Raw genomic sequence first — 24,862 nt, 5'->3', positions numbered from 1 at the left:
GTGGGGGCAGGTTAGAAGAGGGAGGTGGGGAGGGGCCGCCCTCAGTCCCCCAAGGCCACAGCTCCCCACTAGGTCACAGCCTCATCTGACTACAGGTGAGGCTGGCCCCACATTACCATAAAGCAACTGTCAAAATGAAAACAGCAGGGAACCTTCTAATGAATAAGAAGCCTGACTTTTTGATACAAAAAGACTCGGTTTTCCAGGACACTATTTTTCTTTTGGATTGTCTTAGACTAGCTAAAAATTTTCAAATAGAAAAGACTATGTAAAAATTTTCAAATGGAAGCTACCTCTTCAGATTTTATTTCTGTCTAAAGTAGGGCAGGGTCATAGATACAAAACCATTTGACAGGCAGTATTCATTTTAAAATATGGGACTCTGGCAAGAAGGACTCAGGCTTGCTTTGGGCTGCTGGGAACCTCCCAATCTATTAGTGAACACTCAGTAATTTGGAGGAATCGAAAAAGAATCACCTTTGGCAAGTGGGGCTAGAAAGAATCTTAGAAACAATCTGTATACGCATTTATTTCCAAGTTGCCTGCCCTTACAAGATTATCGTCCTCCTCCCCCCAAACCCCCCAGCTCCTTGGAACATCTGGTTCATTCCGGGTCTAGTGCCCCCTGAAAATCTACAGTAGACAACAAACATCTGAGAGTATATGCATATATACTCTAGGTAGGTCGAAATAATCTGAATAATTTCTGAAATATCCAGGAAATCCTGGTGGGAGAGTCTCGTTAGTTAGCTTAGTAAGAGCTGGACATACAGAACAAAAATGTCAAGAGAAAGGGAGAGTGTCCTGGCACACACTCACTCAGGGAGAGTCTGCACGGTGTGGGGAGGTTGTTATCAGGGTTGGGGAGGCCGACTCACGCAGCCAGCCTCTGCCGTGGGACGTGGAGGCACAGAAATCGCTGTCAAAGCAGTGGGACTTTCCCCTCTCATATCTTGCACAAAGTACACGTTTTCTCTGCTCTTCACTGTACATTCCCTCATCTTCCCAAAGCCCTGAATCTAAAGCATAAAGAAGCAGACAAGACACGCAGTTGCAACAACCTGGGCCCCCCCTTTGAGCACTATTCTCCACACCCATCTTTCTTTCTGTGCTTCCTTTGTTTCAGTTAAAACCATTCATTCTAACAAAGAAGACCAATGCCCCAAAGCCGGGCTGAGGAAGTATGGCTGTGGGTTCCCACTGGGCTTGGGAAAACCAAGTGACAAGCCCACTGGGGCACATCTCCTCTATCTTACAAACTTAAGAACGAGTCCTTAGAAAGTTTCTTTGCTGTGAGTCACATCGACGTGATGGACTACTAAGTCAGTGTTTCAGAGAGCCTATGGCCCACATGGGGCAGATCATTGAGACCTAACGACTCTGGGGCTGTGAGAAGGAAAGTATGGACCTTGTGGATGATAAGCAAATGTTAGAAAAGTAATCTTTACTTTTGGAAAAAATCAGAATTCCAGATTTTCATTCCCTCATGATTGTACTGGCTCTGGCCATGCACATGGGCAGCTGGCCTTTGTGGAGCTGGTGGCTCTAGAGCCCTTCCCATCAGAAGGAACTTCAGCCCCATTTACGCCACAGCACAGCCTTGCCACCCTTTGTCCAGTACCCACATTTGCCCCTGAGAGTGTGACAAGAGTCATGACCTTGGAGGGTTCCAGGGCATCTACAGAAGGCACAGGGCCTCCAGCAGCCTGACCGATGCAGCCGAGAGATCTTATCTATCCAGCATGGACCTCGCCGCTCAGCTCGCTCTCTTTTTCTAACAAGAAAGTGTAAATTTGAAGGAAGAGATATTTCACTGAAGGAAATTCAGGATATCTCAGGGGAAGCTGCTAGCATATCCAATTTAATACTGCCCTCAATGACTAAAGCTACTTCAAACTCCAGAGAGTTAACTTTCTGAAGTAAATTCTGTGTGTGTGTGTGTGTGTGTGTGTGTGTGTGTGTGTGTGTGTATTCAGGAAGATGGGAAAGGAGCAAGAAGGAATACAAATTAGACTGTTCTAAATATCAGTCCCACCAAAACTCATTTTGTCTGAATTCAGAAAAATAACGTCTTGGCTAATCATCTCAAATCTCCCACATCAGGCATTGTTCGGTGGTATTCAAAAAGAGAAACCAAGAGACCTACCTACCTTCTGCTTTGTAGAGGTTTCTGATATCCTTAAATGGAGGAACGGAGGGTGGCATAAGGCCAAAAGGACAAGACAGTGACCTGGAAAACTAAGCAAGACTGTCAGGGTTGAAAGGGGCCATATGGACTAGCCAAGCAAATGTCGCATGTAACAGAAGAGGGACCAGGGGTTCTACACTCACACAGTGAGGCCGCAGGAGCTCTCTGGCTGCCTTCGGACCCTGGGTGAGTCCTCTCACTTCTGCTGCCTCTTTCAGAGGGCAAAGTGTGGGCGACCATGAAAGGTGCTCAGGATTTTAATTGGCTAGTGGCACAGAGAGAGAGAGAAGGGAGGGATCCAAATTCAAGGCTGAGTTTAGAAAGGTTACTTTGCTGTGCATGGACTACTTTTTACAACTACAGTCATTTTTCAGGTAAAATAATAGCTCTCGCTTATTGAGAGCTTACCAAGTGGTGGGCCTGCATGAGGAGGGGGTTTATATTTATTATCTCAAAAATCACTCTCTGAGCGGTTACTATCATCCCCGTTTCATGTCACACAGGCATGAAGTAGCAAAACTGGGATTCAAATCCGGTGGCTGCCAGGATGCCACATTGCAATGGGGTCTGTAAGTACCATCAGCGGGCATAAATGATCACTCTGGGTCACATTAGATCATCTACATAGGCCATCTTTTAACCCTGAGGACAGCCAGCCTGAGGATGGAGCAGATCATATGTGTGGTACAGAGGACAAATGGGTCCTGAGTGATGTTTAGCCACTGGATTAATCCTTGTGTGAAGCTAGAACAATCTTTGGACTTTCAGTTAGCTAAGATAATAAATTCTCTTTATTGTTAAAGCTATTTTGAATTGGGTTTGCCGTTACTTGAAGCTTAAACATTTTAAACTGATACAAGTGGGTGGGCCAAACCATGTAACCACAATCCGTGAGGGACATTAGAAGCCAGCAAATGCTCTGATCACTCTATGCATTGGTTATTCTCGTTCTGCAATCAGTAGTGACGTTTCACTCATTCCTTTCCATTAGATCATTAGAAATAGTCCCTCTTTAGAGTGCAAAAATATGCTGAGAGGAGGAAGAAAAAAAATGAAAATGTCTTCAGCAAGTCATAAACTACTTCCCACACCTACTTAAAGTTTAAGGACTGCTTTAATACTCCATGTTTAATTGTTAATTGAGAATTTAAAAATCAAAAATGCCAACTTTGCCTTCGATGAGATGGAAAATTATGCTGCTGTAGAAGGTAACATAATGTAAAACAGCCAACATTACTAAGGCACACAAATGTTTTTGGTATGTAAAATTGCTTTGTAAAATATTTGCTCCATCTGCTGAAAGCGGCAAAGACAATTTTCCCTTGATAGCTAATGGCCCATTTCGGCTGTGTGGCAAGTGATTCGCTGCGGCGGCGGCTCTCATTAAACAGAATGGTGAAAATGCGGTATATAATTCCATACTTATGTAGCATTATCCACTCGCTGCTTCTTGAGGAGTCTGTCCCTCATTATCTAGGCCTCCACCTTGCACCAACGTGCAGGCCTAGCAAGTTGATTTGACTTGAGAAGCGTTTTGTCCAACTGAGGCACATATGTCGCGCCGCCATTCCAAAGCTCAGCACAACCGCTTCGCCCCAACCAGAAACTCTACAAAGGTTCATTTCTGTTCAACTTCCCAGCACTTAAACTGCTGTTTCCTTTTTCCCCTCCCCATAGGGGGCCATGGTTTTCTTTCTAGGCTCAGCCAGTCATGCTGCATGCTGGGGTTTCGATAGATAAAGATTAAGCATTTCTTGAAATTCGTAATTGAACTCTGCACATACAGAAAAGCAGAAAATTTTTTCCGCGACCCAAACTGCCATCATAAAGCCTGACAAACACTGTCCTTGGTTCATGGAGCATGTGGCAGTCTGTGATCGTTCTCTTTAAAAGAGTTGTTTACATTACACCCAGAATTACTTCAACATCTGCTAAAGGAACAATTAAAAATAAATAATCCAGGGTGGTTTAAAAAAAGAAGAATACGTTGATGTTTTGGGAATGATATTAAAAAGTAATTACAGCAGCAAGTGGCAGATTTTTTAAAAATATATTTAATGTTGGAAAATGGGTTTAAAGGAAATTAAATATGCGTGACATCAAGTAAATACATATGCCTGTTTTAAAAATGACACAGTATTTTAAAAAAGAAACCATGTGGTTTAAAAATCAACCATAAGTGGAAGTAGCTATAATTATTATTGGCAATCAGTTTCTTTCTTTCCAGTTAGAGAAATATTACTGATTGAAAAAAATTGCATATGCTGAAAAATCTCTTTAATTAAAAATTAAAAACAAAAGAAAACACATGTGCCCTTTGGACTTGATTTTTCATTCAAGTGGTAGGGGAGAAGGGTGAATCTGTGGAATGAAATGAGAGACCATTGTATTTTTATTTTATACAAAAGGAATGGGCAAACATTTACTTCTCTTAATCAGAGTGAAGAGCTGTACTTTCCTTGATATTCCCACATGTACAGACGTATATACGTACTTAAGGCAATGTAATAGCCTTATGTATTTATGATTGTTTTCTTTCCATGGACTATGCTCATTAAAAAACCAGTGCAATAAATCAGTGAATTCCAAAAGTGAGGAATTTTGTTTGATCTGGCACAATTACATGAAAGTCCCAGTCTTCTCCCTCTCTTCCCCAGGGGCACTGAGGACAGATGACCAGAAGCAAATGGCGCAGTCGCTGGCAAAGGAGAGTAAAACTCATTCTAAATTGGGTCCAAATAAATACCCACGCCTGCTTTGTGGTTTTCAGCAAAGCAGATATTTCCAAAACAACTCCAACGAGGACTTCCTGGATGTGAAAACACTAACCAATTCTCGTTCCTCTCATCTTTTGCTTTATTCTTCCTTCCACGCTGTTATTGCGAAAAACTGGCAGTTAAATTCAATTGATTCAGGATATTCCGGATCCATATGGCCGCCAACCCTGGAGCTGAGGCGGCGATAGCGCCTCACTGCTGTTCTCAAGCATTTGCCTCTCCCCCTAGTCCCCAGATGGTGGGAGTAACATTTAAACCTCCTTTTCTCTGCCTTGTACAATAGACCTTGGCACCATTTCAACTGTTTACTCCGGTAATTAACAGCTCTGATACCACAACAATTACAACTCCTCCACTCTCACCACAATAATGCTATGAATTAGTGAGAGCTAATGGCTGGAAGGTAGAGTGTTTCCAGACTGTGAGATCTGTGCATTTTTAGAATAAAATAAAAGGTACAAACAGCACGCTTGCAGTAGACAATGATTACCTAGTAATTAGTTTACACAAAGCTTCCTATTTAATGGCAAAACGCTGTAATTAACGTGTGACAGAAAATCAAAGGGTACTTTGTAAGCATATGAAAAATTAACACTGCAGGCCCATAGCTTTATGTACTGATTAGAAGCATATTAAATCAATAGGACACACAAACCAACAGCTTGTATAGCTGATTATTATAGGTCCTCGGAAGGGGGACCCAGCTTTCATTTAACTTGGGGATGCAATTTTCCCTCTCCTCTCATCTTCCTCAGGCACAGAGAAGCACCTCAAACCCAACCCTGGCAGCTTCATGAAAATAACCATTGAACTGGAAGAAAACATTCTAAGTCATTTTCAGAGATAAGGAAAAATATGTAAATGATTAAGACTTTCCAACGACTGTGGTGACGTGCTGCTACACTAATTAGAAAAGACACCAACTGGAACCAGAAAATGAAGTAACCAGGTCTCAATCTTGTGGTGAGAATAATCTCTACTTTATCAGGTCAATGCCTCTTTACTCAACATGTAGAAAGTTCAAGTAACTAGAATTATTTTCTCTTTTCAAATGATAAGAAACCAGGGCACTACCAAGGTTTATTCTTTTAAAGGCATTATCTGGATAAATCATTGGCTAGGCATAATTGGGTCACCATTCTGTATCTTCAACAACCACAATTCTATACAATGATAATTGATGCATAGAAAAATATTCTGGAAGCCTAAAAGACCCTACAAGATCGTCTAAATCACCAAAGGAAAATTAAATTGTGCATATTTGTTCAACATTGCCTGCAATTTAATTGTAATGCAATTTTTTTTCCGCTTTAAAAAGCTCAATTATATTTTATGCACAAAGATGTTATTCTTCATGTATATCATTGAAGAGGATCTAATCAAACTTGGGGATGCATCTGATATTTAGGTAAAAATCCAGGGAGTGGATTAGGTTATGTGAGGGAAAATATATAACTTATACTCCTTTAAGTGTGAGATTTGTGCTCTTTCTTTCTTTTGTTTTCTCTTTTTCTAAAACATTAGTTTCAGGTGTACAAAACAATGTAATAGTTAGACATTTATCATTTGTATCCCTCACAAAGTGATAACCCCCTGCCCCAATCTACTACCCCTCTATATCGCGTACCGTTACATTTCCACTGTCTCTATTCCTAATGCTGTACTCCACTTCTTGTGGCTATATATATATATATATATATATATACATATATATATATATATATATATATATATATATATATATATATATATATATATATATGTATATATATATATAATTATAGTTGACTTTCATTACTGTTCAGCTTCAGCTTCAGGTGTACAGTGCAGTGATCAGGCATCTACATCATCCCTGATGTGGTCTCCCTAATGAGACAAGTGTCCATCAGATACCCTACAAAATCTTTACAACATTATTGATTATATTCCCCAAACTGGCTTTCGTATCCCCATGGCAATCTTGTCATTATCGATTGTGCTTTCTAATCCCCTCACCTTCTCCTTCATCCCCACCCTTCCTCTCATCTAGCAACCCTCAGTTTTTCCTCCATATCTCTGAGGCTATTTGTGATTAGTTCATTCATTTATTCTTTTCTTTAGATTTCACATGTAAGTGAGATCATATGGTATTTGTCTTTCTCTGTCTGACTTAATTTCACTTAGCATAATGTTCTCTAGGTCCATCCATATTGTTGCAAATGGTAAGATTTCATTCTTCTTTATGGCTGCATAATACTCCATTGTATAAACGTACCACAGTTTCTTAATCCAGTCATCTATTGATGGGCATTTCGGTTGTTTCCACACCTTGGCTATTGTGTATAGTGCTGCAATAAACATAGGGGTGCATAAATTTTTTCAAATTAGAGTTTTGGATTTCTCTGGGTATATACCTAGGAGTGGAATTGCTGGGTCATAAGGTAGTTCCATTTTCAGTTTTTTGAGATACTGCCATACTGTTTTACATAGTGGCTGCACCAATCTGCAATCCCACCAACAGTGCACAAGGGTTCCCTTTTCTCCACATCCTCGCCAGCACTTGTTGTTTGTTGATTTATTGATGATAGCCATTTTGACTGGGGTGAGGTGGTAGTTCATTGTGGTTTTTATTTGCATTTCTCTAATGATTAGTGAGGTTGAGCATTTTTTCATATGTCTGTTTGCCATCTGTACGTCCTCTTTAGAAAAATGTCTCTTCATGTCCTCTGCCCATTTTTTAATTGGGTTGTTTGTTTTTTTGGAGTTGAGTTTTTTATAAATTTTGGATATTAACCCCTTATCAGATATATCATTGACAAACATCTTCTCCCATTCAGTAGGATCTCTTTTTGTTTTATTGATGGTTTCCTTTGCTGTGAAAAAACTTTTTAGTTTAACGTAATCCCACGTTTATTTTTTTCTCTTACTTCCCTTGCCCGAGGGGATATATCAGTAAAAATCTTACTCCGGGTAATATCTGTAAACTTTCTTCCTACATTTTCTTCTAGGAGTTTTATGGTTTCAGATGTAATGCAATTTTATGGTAATAATAATAACAGAATTTTTGAAGGCGTATTGTGTGCTACCGTAAATACAGGACTAGCCGATTCACAAGGGTTATCTTATTTAATTCTCACCACCTCCCCACAAGGTAGGTACCCATATTATCCCTCTTTACAGATGAAGAGATAGAGACTTGGAGAGTCCATGGTCCCTTTCTAATAACCTTGGTGTGCTATAGAAATTCAAGAGCAATGGCTGCTATGTTCTAGGGACCTTTGTATTTCCCAAAAGTCTCTAGAAAGCAGAAAACCTGCCACAAGGGCAGCGAGTCACAGTGGCAGGACCTGAGAGAGAACACTGCTTGGGGATTTTCAAACAAGGGGTCTTTTCTAAATGGGTTCAGCTTGGTGTGGCCAGAGCACTGGAGTAGGTGTGGGTTCCAAGCTAGGTATGACCATTTATTAGCTAGAATACCTTTTATTAGCTATATGAACTTGGGCAAGTCATGTAATTTCCCAAGCATCAGTTTCTCCACCTGTAAACAGAATAATAATACCTTCCTTACCAAAGTGGTGTGGTAGTAAATGAGTAAAAACCTTAGGGTTTTTCTGTGATTGAATGAGACAATTCATGTAAATTGCTGAAATGCCTGATTCCCAGCAGGTATTCTACAATATAATAATAATAATTATTATTATAAAATACAGGGAAGTGTCAAGACCTTAACAGTATATTCATGGATCTACAAAAGAAATCATGTTTTTAAGATATAAAAAATAAACAAATATAAAAAACAAATATAAAAAATAAACAAATATAAAAAACAAAATATAAAAAATGAATGTAGCTTAATGATTAGAGAAAAATGATATCCTACAATTTCTCTTAACTTAGGAAAACCTAGATTTTCTCTTAATACCAAGATGTTGTATTTTTGATATAAAATACAAATAATAAATAAGGACATGAAAAATGATATTTTGCTAGTAAACTAACAGCAATTATAAGATGCATTTGACATCTAAAATAAAAGTGCAAACTATTTATAACATTCAGTGCTGGTAAGGTGGTGGTAAAACTATGCTTACTCTCTGCCAGTAGCTTTGGAAATGGGTACTACCTTCTTTGAAAGTCATGTGGCAATATGTAACAAGAGCTGTAAAGGAGTCTGCTCCTGGGTCTCTCTCCTAGAGAAATAATTCATCGGAAGCAAAGAGAAGTGTATACAAAACCAAAAATAAAAATAAACAAATCTTTCCTTCTTATGCCTTCCTCCCTCCCACCCACCACCACCAAAAAGAAAAAAGAAAATGCAAGCTGGAAATCTAATTTTCCAACTTAGTTGAATGGTTTAACATGTTAGAGTAAATCAATATGAGGGAATATTATACAGCCATTAATTGTGATGACTACATGTAAACATGGAGAACGTTTAAGATCTGATATTTAAATAGCATATACACTATGACTGTAGCAATAAGAAATAAATGCAGCACATTTGGAAATTAATACACAAAAATGAAAATAACTAGGTTTAATAAAAGTGATTATGTCCTTACTTGATTAAATATTTCTTTAATGTGGTTATATTACCTTTCAACTTTTCTAAAAAATTATGTCGGTACAGGGTAATGGCTGTTTGGGATCACTTAATAAATACCTAATAAATTTCACACAAGGCACGAGACCCAGCCATCCTATAGTGGCTCCTATGACCCAGTTACATGGCCATGTGAATGGATGGAGGTCTTCACAATGGAGACATAGGGAGTTCCAAGACACTGATTGGCTGTTGGTTCTCTTTTGTAATAGTGTATTTTGTTTGCTGATTTCATTCTACAAGGAAGCAAAACAACTACTGTGATTTATCCTACTTTTTCTAGGCTTGGATGCCTTGAATTTATATATATATTATATATATATAATATATATGTCATATATATTATATATAGTGTATATATATGTTAGTATATATATAATATATATATATAGTGTGTGTGTGTGTGTATATATATATATATATATATATATATATATATATATATATAATACCAAAAAATGTATACACATTTTAAGAGAGGAAAACTGTATTAAAATTGTAATAGTCAATATATACTGATAACAAAAGATGAACACAAATCACGTTTGACGTCTGCAATTACAAGAGGTGCTCAAAGTGGTCACCATCAGCATCCAGACACTTCTGATTAAGGCAAACTACTGTTTGAGCAACGCTGACCAAAGTGTCCACTTGTGTACACATAACTTTATTCATCTTTTATTATCGGTATATATTGAGCATTACAATTTTAATAGTGTTTTCCTTTCTTAAAATGTGTATACATTTTTTGGTTTTCTCTCTCTCTGTATATATATATTTATATTTATATTTATATTTATTTATTTCCCTCCTTGGCAAATTAACTTTAAAAGTCTAATGAAGTACACCAATGTACAAGTAAAGGTCAAATTGCTCTTGCAAAGGGCTAAAATAGCAAGATTATATAGTAGCTCAGAGCCAGCTCAATTTCCCTTTTCTCATTAGTGGTAAAACTGTGACACAAAAGACCTCTATAATCCTACACGTTCCATCTGGGGAAACAGAGGCTCAAAGAAGGTCTGCATAGAGAAACCCAAAAGTAAACTGCCTTAGCTCTTCTCACGGAGAAACTGTCTGTGACAGTCTCCTGCAAAGCAGGATCACCAGTAGCATCGCTGCCACTGAGCCAACCTCCCAGGAATGAGGGAGGGAAGATTTATCCTTTAAAAAAAGAAAGAAAACGCTGCCAGAAGGACTGGTACCACAGCAAATGTCTACCTGGCTTTCCCTACACTGTCCTAGTGAGTGTGTCCAAGAAGGCTTTTCCCCTAAGCTGCCTTCCTTGACTTACGCCTTTATTCCTCCTAAATAAAAGAAATACCCCCGACTTGGGGTGGGGCGTTTGGGGTGTGTGCAAGTGTGTGGAGTCATTAAACTTTAACAAGCATTGAGGACTTAAATGAGTGAGTTCATTGGACCCTCTTGGGGGAATTAGGTTTTGTTACCTGGTAGGATGAAGAGAACAAGGTTGGTACTGAGCCACCACGAAGGAAAATGGGATTTGTACTGCTTTCATTGTAGCCATCATGCAACATTCTGCTTTTCCTAAAATCATCTACGTGTCTATACTGATTTTTTAAAATGGAATTATAGCTTTTTAGCATTTGTCGACTCTGTGACTTTGTTTCAAGTCTCATCTGCATCTCACAGGGACCAAATAACTGGTTCTAAATTAGGTAGGTAGGAAAAAAGATGATCTTTATATTATATCCTCGTGTCTACACTGAATCATGCCCAGATCTAAAACCAATATCTGCATAAGACGCAAGAGAATCTCAAAACAGTTCCAACTCCCATAAACAGCCTTATTTTTAATCTGTTGCCTACAATATACCAATGAGAAAAATCATGGTATCGTGTCATAAACTGCTATGCAAATGATGCTATTTGTAAGTATTAACATAATTTAGTGCTTACAGTCATAATCTCATTTCTAATAATTCTCCCAGAATGGAGTCTTTCTCTGGACTCTTAGCCTGCAGGATAGTCTTTCATCAAGAAGCTGATATTTTTAATAACCTGCCAGCATATGTTTTGTATGTGCCAGGCTAGGCTTGATGATACAACATCTTCATTATCAAAAGAAACAGGTCTACAAACTGTAATAGGACATTAAAACATGCCTGTGCTCATAAGTAATGCTTTGATGTCTAAATATGCACTATTATGATGGTCTTCTGGAACAAAGGATAATTCCAATCCTAAATTCTCAATAGCTATACTCAATGAAGATTGCAGTTCACTTGTACTCTGAATACAATTTCACTTTGAAGGCAAAAGAATGTCAATAGTTTCCTACAAAAAAAAAAAAAAAAGCTCTTCAGAACTGCTTTATTTTCATTTTTGGCTTCTAACCACACCATGGCTAAGCATAGGTCTCAGAGTATAAAAAGATTTCTGCATAATTTTTTCCCCCTCTTAAGTGTTAAAAAAAATGATTTAGATAGCTTATTAATTATTCAAGTTTCACATTTAATAACATTAACAATAAGGCCAAATGTGTTTGGTGACAATTTAAAATTTGTCACCAAATGATAGTTTAAAATAATTGAAATTAAATAATGTATAGTCAGGCTTCCATGTGCAATTCAGCTAACATCAATATTTTAAATATTTTTTTAAACTTAAAAGTCAAACATTTCAAATTTATCATAGTCTAGTGTCAGGAGAATTCTTTAAAAATGATTGGTTTTAAATATTGGACCAGCAAATACGTTGCACACTAACATTTCAACTTTTCAAATAAAAAGGCATACTTTTCATCGCTGAATCTCAACAGTTTTGCCTTAAAAAGAAAATTCTTTACAAGATGACAAAATCCAGTTCAAAGGGAACACAAGAGAAACCTCTATGGGCCTCAAAATTAAATACATTTTCCTTGTTTTATTTTTTTTTTCTAGAAGAGTAATTCACTTTGGTATCCTTTAAATAATATGTAAAAAGCTGGCCATGACAGGTACTGCATTTAGTCCATTTATTGATGGAGGGGAGAAGAAAAGCCCAGAATAGATCATGGGAAGAACGGTAACATTTGTCAAAGGAACTCTCTCTTCTGACTTTCTAGATTTATTTGTTGTTTCACTCTCACAAGAATAATGCGATTCTCTCTTGTGTGCCCCTCCCTCCCTATCACTTGTGTCTTGATTCATATACTTCTGTAGTGGGACGCTCGAAGGAGATGCAAATCACTGCACAGCCCACTGCTATGCTCGTCGGTAGGGAAAGAAAAGGTGAAGGGAATTTGTGTCTGAATTTTCCTCATCAGTTATGCTGTCACCAGTAGGTCAGCCAAAACGGAGATTTGGGATTAAGAGAAGCCAGGCGAGCGTAGGCCCCTGGATGTAAAGTGAAGCAGCTTCTAGAATGCTAGGTTTAATTTACATATTATGGGTTTAATTTATATATTGAGCCATATAAGATTACTTTAATTATTAAGCAAGTTGGAACAGACTAAGAAGTTGTACAATTCATCTTTCCACCAACATACATGGAAAATTCTACACACGTCCACTCATATGCTAAGACTTCTTACCTATTGTTCAGCTTTGGCTGGGAGATTTTCTGGCTGGGATGTATTATTTTCTCAGCATCTCACAGGGACCAGCAGTTATATAAATTTCCTTGAATTGTCTTCAAAAACATATGACTGCTGACAGAATGCTATTATACATTAGCTTCCAGGTGACAACCATTCACTAATAGAATTTCTTTCTCATAATAAAATATGGCTAGCTTAATAATGTCAGTTGTTAGAACCATAAAATCAAGACCCACTTAGAGCAAATGATGAGATTTGTAATGTTACCTGAATATGGTAAAAAAAAAAAAATTACTTCCTAACTTTCATAATCAATTTGAAAACATGGATGAGGATTTTCAGGGCCCAATGAAGGGGCATTTAAAATAACCTAATCAACCCTATTGCCCACGAAAGGCAAAATGATTTGCCTAAGGTCTCACTGCTGGTAGGTGACACAGCTGAGCCTAGAAGAAAGTGCTTTCATCTCCTAACTAAGGTTTTTGCTTCATCTCCTAACAGTTCACAGACACTGGATTTATGTCACCATTGAACACTTACCTGTGCCCATTTCTTTTTCCAGTCTTCATGGCCATATCTGCTACTCTCCTTTAGGACCCACTTGCGGCACTTTAAGTGGGAAAGTATGTCACAAAATGCAGTCCCGTTTCCTCCAAACTCATAGTCCATTTTAAAGAGCCAGCGTTGGATTTCCAGGTGATCAGTGACCAGCTGACTCAGCTGTTCTATCATCTGTGGATAGGACGACATAGCGACATTTAATACAGCTAGTTTCCTGGCTTCCTTTTTATTGTATTAACTTAGGTGCTGTACTTCTCACATGTCGTAATTTCAAATGGTCTGTTCATTCGGTTATCTTCTAGTTATTACGTTAGATGGAAGAAGTTTTATGTGATATATATATTTGTATGATGTGAAGAAACCACATGCCAGTGGAATAAAAGACATGTTTTAAAAGTATAGTCTTACTTATGAGAAACTCTGAAATTATCACTTTGCCTGCTTTTGAAGGCAAAATAAAGAATCCTTGAATATTTGTAATTGAATCTTAGTATTGTTTTCTTTTTCAGAGAATTGTGTGTTTACTTATTGATTCTTTTTATTTTTATTTTTATTTATTTATTTTATTTATTTATTTATTTATTTATTTTTTAAATTAGTTTCAGGTGCACAAGACAAAGCAAAACTTAGACGTTTATCATTTATATCCCTCACACTGTGTGAACCCCCCTCCCCCCATCCACTATCCCTCTGTACGTTCCCAAAACCTCTCACCTTCCCCTTATCCCCACCCCCCCGCCCCTCTAGCAACCCTCTGTTTTTCCTCCATGTTTCCAAAACTGTTTCTGATTAGTTCATTCACTTATTCTTTTCTTTAGATTCCGCATATAAGTGAGATCATATGGTATTTGTCTTTCTCTTTCTGACTTATTTCACTTAACATAATGTTCTCTAGGTTCATCCATGTTGTTGCAAATGGTAAGATTTCTTTCTTCTTTATGGCTGCGTAATACTCCATTGTATAAATGTACCACAGTTTCTTAATCCAGTCATCTACTGATGGGCATTTCGGTTGTTTCCAGGTCTTGGCTATTGTATATAGTGCTGCAATAAACATAGGAGTGCATAAAGATTTTTGAATTGGAGTTTTGGATTTCTCCGGATAGATACCTAGGAGTGGGATTGCTGGATCATAAGGTAGTTCCATTTTCAGATTTTTGAGATATCTCCAAACTGTTTTCCATAGTGGCTGCACCAATCTGCATTCCCACCAACAGTGCACCAGCGTTCCCTTTTCTCCGCATCCACGCCAGCACTTGTTGTTTGTTGATTTATTGATGATAGCCATCCTGACTGGGGTGAGGTGGTATCTCATTGTGGTTTTTATTTGCATTTCTCTAATGGTTAGTGAGGTTGAACATTTCTTCATATGTCTGTTTGCCATCTGTGTGTCCTTTTTAGAAAAATGTCTCTTCATGTCCTCTGCCCATTTTTTAATTGGGTTGTTTGTTTTTTTGGAGTTGAGTTGAGTGAGTTTTTTTATAAATTTGTGATATTAACCCCTTATCAGATATATCATTGGCAAATATCTTTTCCCAATCAGTAGGATCCCTTTTTGTTTTATTGATGGTTTCCTTTGCTGTGAAAAAGCTTTTTAGTTTGATGTAATCCCACATGTTTATTTTTCCTCTTACTTCCCTCGCGCGAGGGGATATATCAGTAAAAATCTTACTCCGGGTAATGTCTTGATTCTTCAAATGACTTTTTTTTATAATTTCAAGGCTGTAAAGAGTTATAATCTTGAAAACTTTAACTATTTGCTGCTTTGTTGAGCTTTTGAATGTTATAACCTATAAAACATGTAAGTTTTTCCTCATTAATATGTGAAATACATTTGTTTGGCTGGTTAATCGACCAAGTGTATTATATTATATCTATTACATGAACAACACAGATAAAGGAGAAAAAACACTCATGGAAGCAACTTTCCTGGAATACACACTTCTACATTTTATTTGAAACAGTATTCCCTCAAACACTGGGCTCAATCACATGGAAGTTTAAGGGATAAAAGTTCAAGCTCTAATGTCATGATGATAATAATGATACCATCAAACATTACTGAACTCTCAGTAGGCACGAGGCCATTGACTAAGCTCTTTTCATGAGTTTTCTCACGTAATACTCACAAAAACCTATACGGTAGGCACCATTATTTGTTTTATTTTATATATAAAAGCTGAGACTCAGCTAATTTGAATAACTTGCCCACGATCACGCAGCATTGAGAGGCAGAGCAAAGACTCCGCCCAATGTCTCTGACTCCAACAGCTAAGCTCTTGCTCTCTCCACAGTGCTGCCTATCTTAATCTGAAGACAGGTGGGGGAGAAGGGGGAGGCGGAGAAAGAAATCAGAGGAGGAGCAAGAGAAGCATCTTTTCTTACAGTCAATAAGCCATTTGGGATAAGTCTGAAGCAGACAAAAGTCTATAACAAGATTAATTATAAGTAATACTGGTCTAGAAGAGCCTTGGAGAAAAATAACTCATTAGATCACAAAATGATTTTTTTGTCTGGTCTTCTCATCAGACTTTCCAATCCATACTTCCCAGAAAGAAACAAAGCAATCCTAAGCATTCTGTCTCCGAGCCTACCCACTGCCGTTCTTAGCTGTGGTCTTCTGTGCTTACGGAGGTCGCTGCAACGCTCTTATTCTCTGTTGATGATTCTTTTTGCTCACCAAACGGAGTTGTATTACTTTCTCAACTAAAGAGTGTGAAAGGGCTCAAGATTATAGTTCTGCTGAAGTCTGGAGCTGGAAGATTATAATTCTTTTGATTAAAGGCACAATCTGTTCTCTCGAGTTATGTCTTTTCAGCAAATCTTCCTGGGGACGTTACACTACACAGCAGTGTGGAAGTGACACCAAAATGGGCATTCTTGAGATCCCTGGAAGCCCCATGCAACCATGGGGTATTCAATTAGGGTGAAAATGGAATTGTCTTAGCTCCATAATTATCAAGTAGTGTCTGTGGATAATTTGGGTGTTTAAATGACAAGCACTCTGGTCTACACACCATATGGCTGTAAGCATAGCCTATGAAGGTTTTTTAATGTGCCTTCCAAAGTTGCATCCCTTCTTTCTCTATTGTTGTGTTGAGAAGATAGAGTCTATATTTAATCATGTTTTGCTGTATTATGATCATACTTTGCAGAAGTAGAAATGATATTTGGCATGTTAATGTCCAATAAAATTCTTTTGCCAGCCTAAGGAAAAGTGTTTTTTGCATAGCATTTTTTATTGTATATTTGGATATATTGTATATTTGGAGACTCATATTATACTAACAGAATTATTATTTGTTTCTCCCAAATCCTATTATTTGCTGCTTCTGAGAATCCTATAAAATGGATGTCTGTTGATGGATCCCCTACAATATTGAAAAGGATCAATAGTATTGTAAAGACTGCATCATGGGAAAGAATTATGTGCTATCTTTAAGTGAAAATTGAACAGTGCTTTAAAATAGCATCGCTATTTTTGATTATTTAACCAAAGCTGTCAATATTTCATATGGAGCACATGCCAGAAAGAGAACTCGCATGATTACTTTACGGATCAAAACAGGAAATGCTCACTGTGCTCATGCTAGATTTTAATAAATAAATAACTTGATCATAAGCCAAATGACTTTATGCTATTTCCAAACATTTATCATTTTCTGTTTGAGTCTATCTGTTCAAAAGACGTAATACAGTTTTAAATTGCCATTCATTTTACACTGGTATAGAGCAGAAGTAGAAAAACGACCACTGCTAAAATCCAACTGATAGTCAGGACTTTATGAACCTAAACTGAAAGAATCACAGCTTTCTTTCACCAGCTTTGAGTTTATGATGCACATAGGTAAAAAGTTAGTGCTGTGGAGTCATCACCATCTGCAAATTCAAAACGCTGACACCCTCAGATAGATCAGGTAGGGTAGTCACTACCTGGAAACACATCGGTGACTACTTCAGTTTTTCAGGACCTCAGATGTGTGTTTTCCAAACAAGTAGAGTAGAACTCAGTTAGAACTCGGTTTATTGTGATAACAATTGGCACATGCCATAGATGAAATGACATCCTTCAAATTCAATGGGTCTATGAGGAGGTTTTAAATCCTACTTCTGAATAACAGCATTAGAGGGAGGTTTTACTGCACTAAATGTGCCTGCATCTTTAACCAAAATCAACATACGTATAAAGTTCTAAAATATTTCATGGCAAAAATTGCCTGATTTCTCATCCGTGAAGGTGAAAGCCAGACTCAATATAAATATTGCATATAGATTTTAAACTTTTGAAGATTGTTTAATGTAATGTGCACATGTGAAATTGTATCATTTTAAAATGCATTTCACTTATATTAAGTCTACTAATGGAGTATTCTACGGGGAGGCAGAGTCAAGCAATCCAGTTTGTTATTTTCAAATGCCAGTGGAGGCTAATGACAATGGAAGGGACACACCAACTCAGGGGGAGTTCCTTCCACTCCTATTAAAATTACCTGTGCCTCTTTCAGACTCTGCCACCTTTAAGAGAAACTTCTTTCATGAACCCCTGTATTGCCCAAGAACACTCTAGCAAGATGGAAATATTTTAGGGCAATGTAATGAGCTAATGGTATCTTCAAAGGAGTCTCTGAAAAGTATGATTTGTTGAAAGGCTTCATTTGGGGGCTCAGCATCTACGAGGTCTGGAGCATCATGGTCAGGCAACTGAGAGAAGAGGGATGATCCCTAAATATTGTCCCTCACAATGTGTCTCATCGTGCACAGTTCTTTAGTGTGCCAAGAAGTGGCTGCCTGGGACCAGTTGTGATTGGCTCAGAGTACTGGTCAGGAGATGTACTGAAACAGAGGTTAGGAAATGTTAACAGCCTTGTTTGTGTATTTCCCTTATTGTGAAAAAAGAGAGCAGTTAAATGGGAGAACAGCTGCCAGAATTAACTCCGAGATCATTTCTAGTGGCGAATATTATAGTTCTGCAAATTGCTTGGGCCCTAACTATCTGCTGGAAGAATGCATAGCCATAGATCTAGCCCACAACAAAACCCAGAAGCAGATAGTTTTATTCCTGGAGTCACTTCACTACCCCTTTTGGGGTTTCCCCCTCCTCTCCTTATGGCCCCTTGCTGAGGAACCAAAGGACGTCTGTACAGAGCCAAGGGTGTCTGCAGCTCCCTGCTACAGGCCCTCTGCGACCTGACTCGGCAGAAAGGCCCACTCCCTGGAGCTTTCTGAACCTGCTCCTTTTAACCAACTGACTCACGTTTCTCAGGGTCCTGCTCCATGACTGGCTCGCTAATATGATGATGAACTAGTCCATGTGGAGGCAATACATATTGATAGCAGATTGGTACATTAACAGAGTCTTCAATGTCTTAATCCAAATGAGTACATATTTTGGGAATTCCAGCAATTTCTGCAAGGAACAATACTTTGAAACACAAAGGCCTAAAGTAGATCCCATGGAATCAACTCAAGTCTTCCACATTGTCTTCAGTGGCTAGGACTGGCTCCAGAAGACCTGAAATTCCTGCAAGGTCAAGAGGATGTGACATATTTGAACAGAGCCTCTCTTGCCCACCTCACCTACCTGCTGATGACTATAGAGGTCACATATTCCAGGAGGGACCGGCACGTTGGCGCTGCCAAAGACCCGTTTACTTCCAGACTTGGTGCTATAAAGGTGAGCTAATCCAGGCTCCGGGCCCAGGATGGGTACGTCTAACATGTCCGCCACGGCCAGGTCGTCTCTGTGGGGGAACCCGCTGACCATGTAGGCCTCTTTGCCTCGGATGAGATTTTTTATTCTTTTGATTGCCTTGGGACTGTACATCAGGTGAGTGGTCAGGCACATATGATGCTTCTAGGGGGAGAGCATATTATTCTTGTTAAAAGGTGCTCTTTTGCTAGTCCGTACACCTAATTTATAATGTTGCACACAATAAATGTATTATTAATAGCAGGCTGGGTTATGACCTATCCTGTTGTTTAGCAGTTTAAATTGATAAAAGCTGTTGGGGTGAGGCTCTATAATCGCTCACATCTTTAGTGTGTTGGAAATAGGCTCGCTGGGAATAGAACTAATTACTACACATCTGTATTTATTTGATCCATGTGGAATTATCCTTCTGTCAGAAGGAAAAGAGGCTGGCGGCCTTTGGATAATAGTGATTCATCTCTGCAACACTTCTGGCATGGTTTAACACTAAAGCGTCTGGAAAATCAATACCAAAAAATGAAGAAAAACGCCCCCTAGTATTCTTCACTGTACAGGACTCCTAATATGGCAACTCTTTAAACGATTCGGTAGGAAAAAAAGCATTTGGCTTGATACTCTCTTTTCCAAAATTCTGCCGCAAACTCCGTTTCAGGGATTATGTTCTGTTATAATAATTATCATAGTTCTTAGCCAACAACTCTGGAGAGAATTCATGAATGAAAAATATTTGAAAAGTTCAGCAAGACTCAAACTCATTTTCCAATGGAAAACTTTTTTTTATTTCACTTTTGGTTATTTAGACCCAGCTCAGCAATGCATTTGACTGTCTCATTTAATTATATAAATAATTCTGGCATGTCTAATAGGAGCTGAGGACAGAGCCAGATGGCCAACACACACCACACTGAATACCACCATGTTTCTGCGTTCTAGGAGTGGGGACGCAAATGAGTACTGTTATTGCGTAACTAATACAAAGCAGGGATGGGCCATACAGAGCTACAGAAGGCTCAGGGGCATGGAGGAGGGAGACAGAAGCCACATGCTGGTGGGGAGAGCTGAAAAGGCAAATTCCTCCTCCTCTTGGGCCGCAGTTTCCTCACCTGTAAAATGAGTATAATAATAGTATCCATCTCATAGGAATGCAGTGAGGATTCAATGAGAGAATGCATGTAAGTCACTTATCACAGTGCCTTGGACATAATAAGCACTTGGTGAATGTTAGCCAGCATATTATTACTATGAAAGGGGTTGGGGTTGAAGTGACTTTTGAAGGATGGGTAGGATTTTATCAGGTGAGGGTGGGCATGGGAAAGACATTAGCCAAGGATGGAATATGAGAACCTAAGACTGTGCCCGCTTCCTCTAGAGAAGGGCTGGAGCTTAGGATTCAAACAGTTCTGACTTTGAATCTAGTTCTGTCACTCATACGAGCTACCTGAACTTGGGCAAATGACTTAGAGTCCCTGAGCCTAAGTTTCTCCATCTGTTAAATGGAATAAAAATACCCATTTTCTGGGTTGCTCTAAGGATAAAACAAGATCATGAATGTAAACATCTATTACAATGCATGGCATTGGGTTGGTATTCAATAAATGGTAGCACTTATGATTACAAAGAACACTCTCTTTTTAAAAATAATTAAAATGCCAAGTAAATAATATAATGTAAGGTGCTAGAGTCTTAAGGGAGTTCAAGGGATTTTGTAGATTAGCACCTACTCCCCCAATTCTAGTCAAAATTGTTTACTCCACAGACATTAAAATGTGGAGAAATGTCGAGCTGCTGTTTCTGGGAATACCAGCAGTCCCGGTGTGAGACCCCTTGGTGGATACAATAACTGCTGAGTTTGGGAGAGCCCGGGATTTCAATTCTGCCTGAATTTGTAACTTGCAAGGTGATTTAGAAAACTTGATCTTTCTGAGCCTCAGTTTCCCATATTCAAATGAGGGGTTGGACTAGACGTCTCTAGGGAGCTTCCAGCTCTGAAAATAACTTTAAAGTCAGAGCCCTTCTGAACTTGTGTTTCATGGGTACAGAGTGTCTGCTTGGGATGTTGAAAAAGTTTGGAAAATGGATAATGTGATGGTTGCCCAACAGTGTGAATGTACTGAATGCCACTGAACTGTACACTTAAAATGATTAAAATGGTAAATTTTGTTGTGTATATTTTACCCCCTCCCAATAAAACAAAACAAAACAAGAGCCCTCTGAGAAGAGGATTTATTGATTTACCCAGTAGGGCCCTTCCTCTAGAGTACGTGTTCTATCCTAAGCTCCTTAGATTGATGCAATATGCCTTTCCTACCACAGTTGAAATCCATTTCACAACCTACTTCTGAGAACGCAGTTCTAGGAAACCCAATGTTACATTAGACAATGGCTGGTAATGGCCATTGAATTTGTGTTTCCCATCTGGTAGATCACTATCTTCCCTCCTTGTTTATTTCAGTCCTTTCCTTTCCCTACAAATTATTCCAGTGAGGAAATGTAAAAATATTCAACGTCTGGGAGAACTGGTGACTTGAGTCACAATGTACACAGTGGGCTTTTCAGGATACAGAGAAGAGTGTTTCAAGGTGGCAATCCTCTCCTGTTAAGTTCACAAGGTTTTAAAAGCATTTTGACATGTATTCTCTCATCTGATCCATAAACGCCGCACCAATGAACAGTCCCTCATTTGGAGATGAGGAAACTGAGGCTCGAGTGATTTGCCCAAAGCCACATAGCTAGTAAACACAGAGGCAGGATTTAAACCCAGGTGTTAGCACAGCTGCCGCACCACAGCTGCCACGATTTCTCCCATTTTACAGACTGAGTAGTGAAGGTCCGGTGAGTTTATGAGGTGTGATGAGGGGAAGGCAGATGCCGCAATAGAACAGAACGTGAACGTTCTGAGCACGTCTCCAGCCGGCATGAATTCTGTCTCCTCTAGGTCTGCTTTTCTATTGGCAAGTACTCTACCCGACTCTGTATTACAGTCATCTGTGGGCAGCACGCCTTATTCTTCAGGCAAGATGGTACTCTAGTGTTGTGTTCAATATGTGTTTAATAAAGATTCGAATGTGAGTGAGTGGCAGAGGACACATTACTGACTGTGGGTCTTCTATGACCAATTAGAAAAAAATCAATATCATCAGATCCACGCAGTGGATTAACAGAGCTGACAAACATCTAAAATGTTCCTATTTCCATAGCATTGTAACTAATTTAATTTATCACCACCGTTTTTTAGGGTTTTTTTTGACCCGAGACAAAAGATAGTTGTTTAGGATGCCTTCATAAACATTAAAATGTTCAAAAGGAGACATGACGTTATGACAGCACTTTGTACCCATTACAAATTCAAACATTGTATAGTAACTTGGAGAGATGTACAAACAGATTTTTGGCATGCTTTAAAAAAATCTCCTCAAAGCCATTTTCATCCATTTGAATGAAAATCAGCACTGATACAATCTTTCCAACCCATTAAAAAGAAATAAAGCAATAACTAAACATGAGCAGGAATTGAGAGAGCAGGAAGTGAGAGTTTAATTTTTGTATTCTAAAAAGTTGATTGCCTATGAGTGATTACTCAAATAATGTAAACGTAAAGTATGAGGAGAAGTATTAAGTACTTCAAATATTCCCTGCTTGTTTCTACTCATCAAGGTGCCAACCTAAATTATGACTGTAACTCAGTGCTTTTGTGAGTGCCAACTGCCTCTCTTCTGCTTGGGAGTTGAAGAGTGGGCTGGCAAGGGTACATTTCTCAGGGAATAAAACTGTGGAGCTGGAAAGGAATTTAAATGATCTAACCAATCACCTCATGGTATAGATGAAGAACAAAGAACAGAGAGGCAAAGGGCCTGCCTGCCCACGGCCACAAGGTCATCCAGGAGCAAAGCAGTCATTCCAATGAGTAGTGTTCTGGGTCAGGCAGACTTTGGTTCATACTCTGGCCCCACTAGTAACTTGGGACTCGAAAATGAGTCTTGGTTTCCTCACCCATAGAAGGAGATTGATAATCTCTGTCTTGTTGCATTGTACTGAGGATCAAATGAGAAAGTATATGCTGAGCATTTGATACATTAGTTCACTCACTTTCCTTCTCCCAAACGAGTGCCCCTTGCGCATTCCATGCCTTTGCAATGTGTATGGGCATTTCGGATGTGCAGAAACTCCTTATTGGCAGCTATCAGGCGTTACCTCTGGAGAAAATGAGGTTATTAACTACACACTAATAATAGTTTTTTTCCTTCCTTGCTTCCCACTGTCCACAGTAACTCTGCCACTGAGGCCAGGGTATAGCTAGGAAGAACCAAAGCAAGCTGGTGGAGGATACTGGGAGGCCCCTAAGAATATAAGTAAATGGGGATGATTTGTCCCATGTCTTTTCTCTTGCTTGTCTCACCCCAGTTTTTGCCTTCTTCTTCCACAGCCAAGTGATGACAATGAAACAGAGAGTTTGGGGGGCGGAGAACGTTAATGCATCCAGTTATGAGAAAATAAAATCATCATTTTGGTAGGAGAGAGTAAAACCTGATGACAATTCACTGAGTATACCAGCAAAGCAGAAATGCTACAGCAACCCTCCCCAGGCCTGGCAGGACTTTTGGGGGTGTATGTGTGTTTGTCAAAATCATGATGCATCTGAAGGGCTAATGGATAGTAACTCAACAAATACATACACTTTCTATGTAAAGCATGCAATCAGCTTCTCTGGCCATAGAGTTGACTTTGGTGCATCCCACTTGTGAATGGAGAGAGCTATGTTTACCAGCAAATTCAGACCCTTGAATACACCCCAAAAAAGTTTCCTCAAAACTGCATAGTCCATTAGGTATTAAAATGTTGGTTGTTTAATGTGGAAAGTTTAAACTCTTGTTAAAATATGGAGAAATTCATTTCAAGCCATCTCTTGCACTGCCTTATTCTGGACTGGTGCCCTTGTGGTTCCATGAATTTCCCAAAAGCTCTTGTCTAGGGATGAGATTTCAGTCAGCATTTTTTCCATTTGTTAAAAATTAGTACACGTTAAAAAAAACCTGAACTTTGTACATGAGGCACCATGTGATTTGGTAAATGCGATCAAATTCCCTTGAGGGTGGGGAACAACCCAATGGAGTAAGAAGGAACGGCAGTGTGGAAAATCAGAAAATAGGGGCCCTGGTCTAGAGTCTGTCCCTAACTAGTTTTGTGACCATGGCTTGGCCCAGCCTTTCTCTGCCTTGGTGTCTTTCATGCAAAATGAAGAAAAAGGAACCACAGATGTTATAAATTCACCCGCTTGATGGTATCACCCAATAACCTCAATTAGGCTTCAGCTGCAGAGTTACTGGGCAGGGGTAGTGCAACTAAGTCTGAAAGTTAAACTGGGATATTTATTTCCTACCGTCCAACTAGTAGTCTAATCAGTAAAGCGGTTAAACTTGCAATAATATTTCACTGATGTGTACTAGAGCGTTGCAAGTTATAAAATTTCCAATTTAATTTTACTGCATCCCTGAAGCCGTCGTAATTA

General features: G+C 38.8%; 1 protein-coding gene across 2 annotated transcripts in view; it reads right to left on the bottom strand.

Annotated features, from left to right (window-relative positions):
- Positions 1–24,862, bottom strand: part of IQCH (IQ motif containing H) — a 188,267-nt gene that overhangs the window by 48,551 nt on the left and 114,854 nt on the right. For both annotated transcript variants that reach the window (XM_074327525.2, XM_088797317.1), the window contains 2 exons: positions 19,228–19,500; positions 13,626–13,817 (listed from right to left, as the gene is read on the bottom strand). In XM_074327525.2, coding sequence (XP_074183626.1) covers positions 13,626–13,817; positions 19,228–19,500 — 465 coding nt within the window. The remainder of the gene's footprint in view (positions 1–13,625; positions 13,818–19,227; positions 19,501–24,862) is intronic.

Source organism: Rhinolophus sinicus, chromosome 3 (genome assembly GCF_057876585.1).
Source record: "Rhinolophus sinicus isolate RSI-liver-muscle chromosome 3, RSI-T2T, whole genome shotgun sequence".
Lineage (NCBI taxonomy): Eukaryota > Metazoa > Chordata > Mammalia > Chiroptera > Rhinolophidae > Rhinolophus > Rhinolophus sinicus.
The sequence above is the reverse complement of the archived record's forward strand: the minus strand, read 5'-3'. Positions and strand labels throughout refer to the sequence as shown.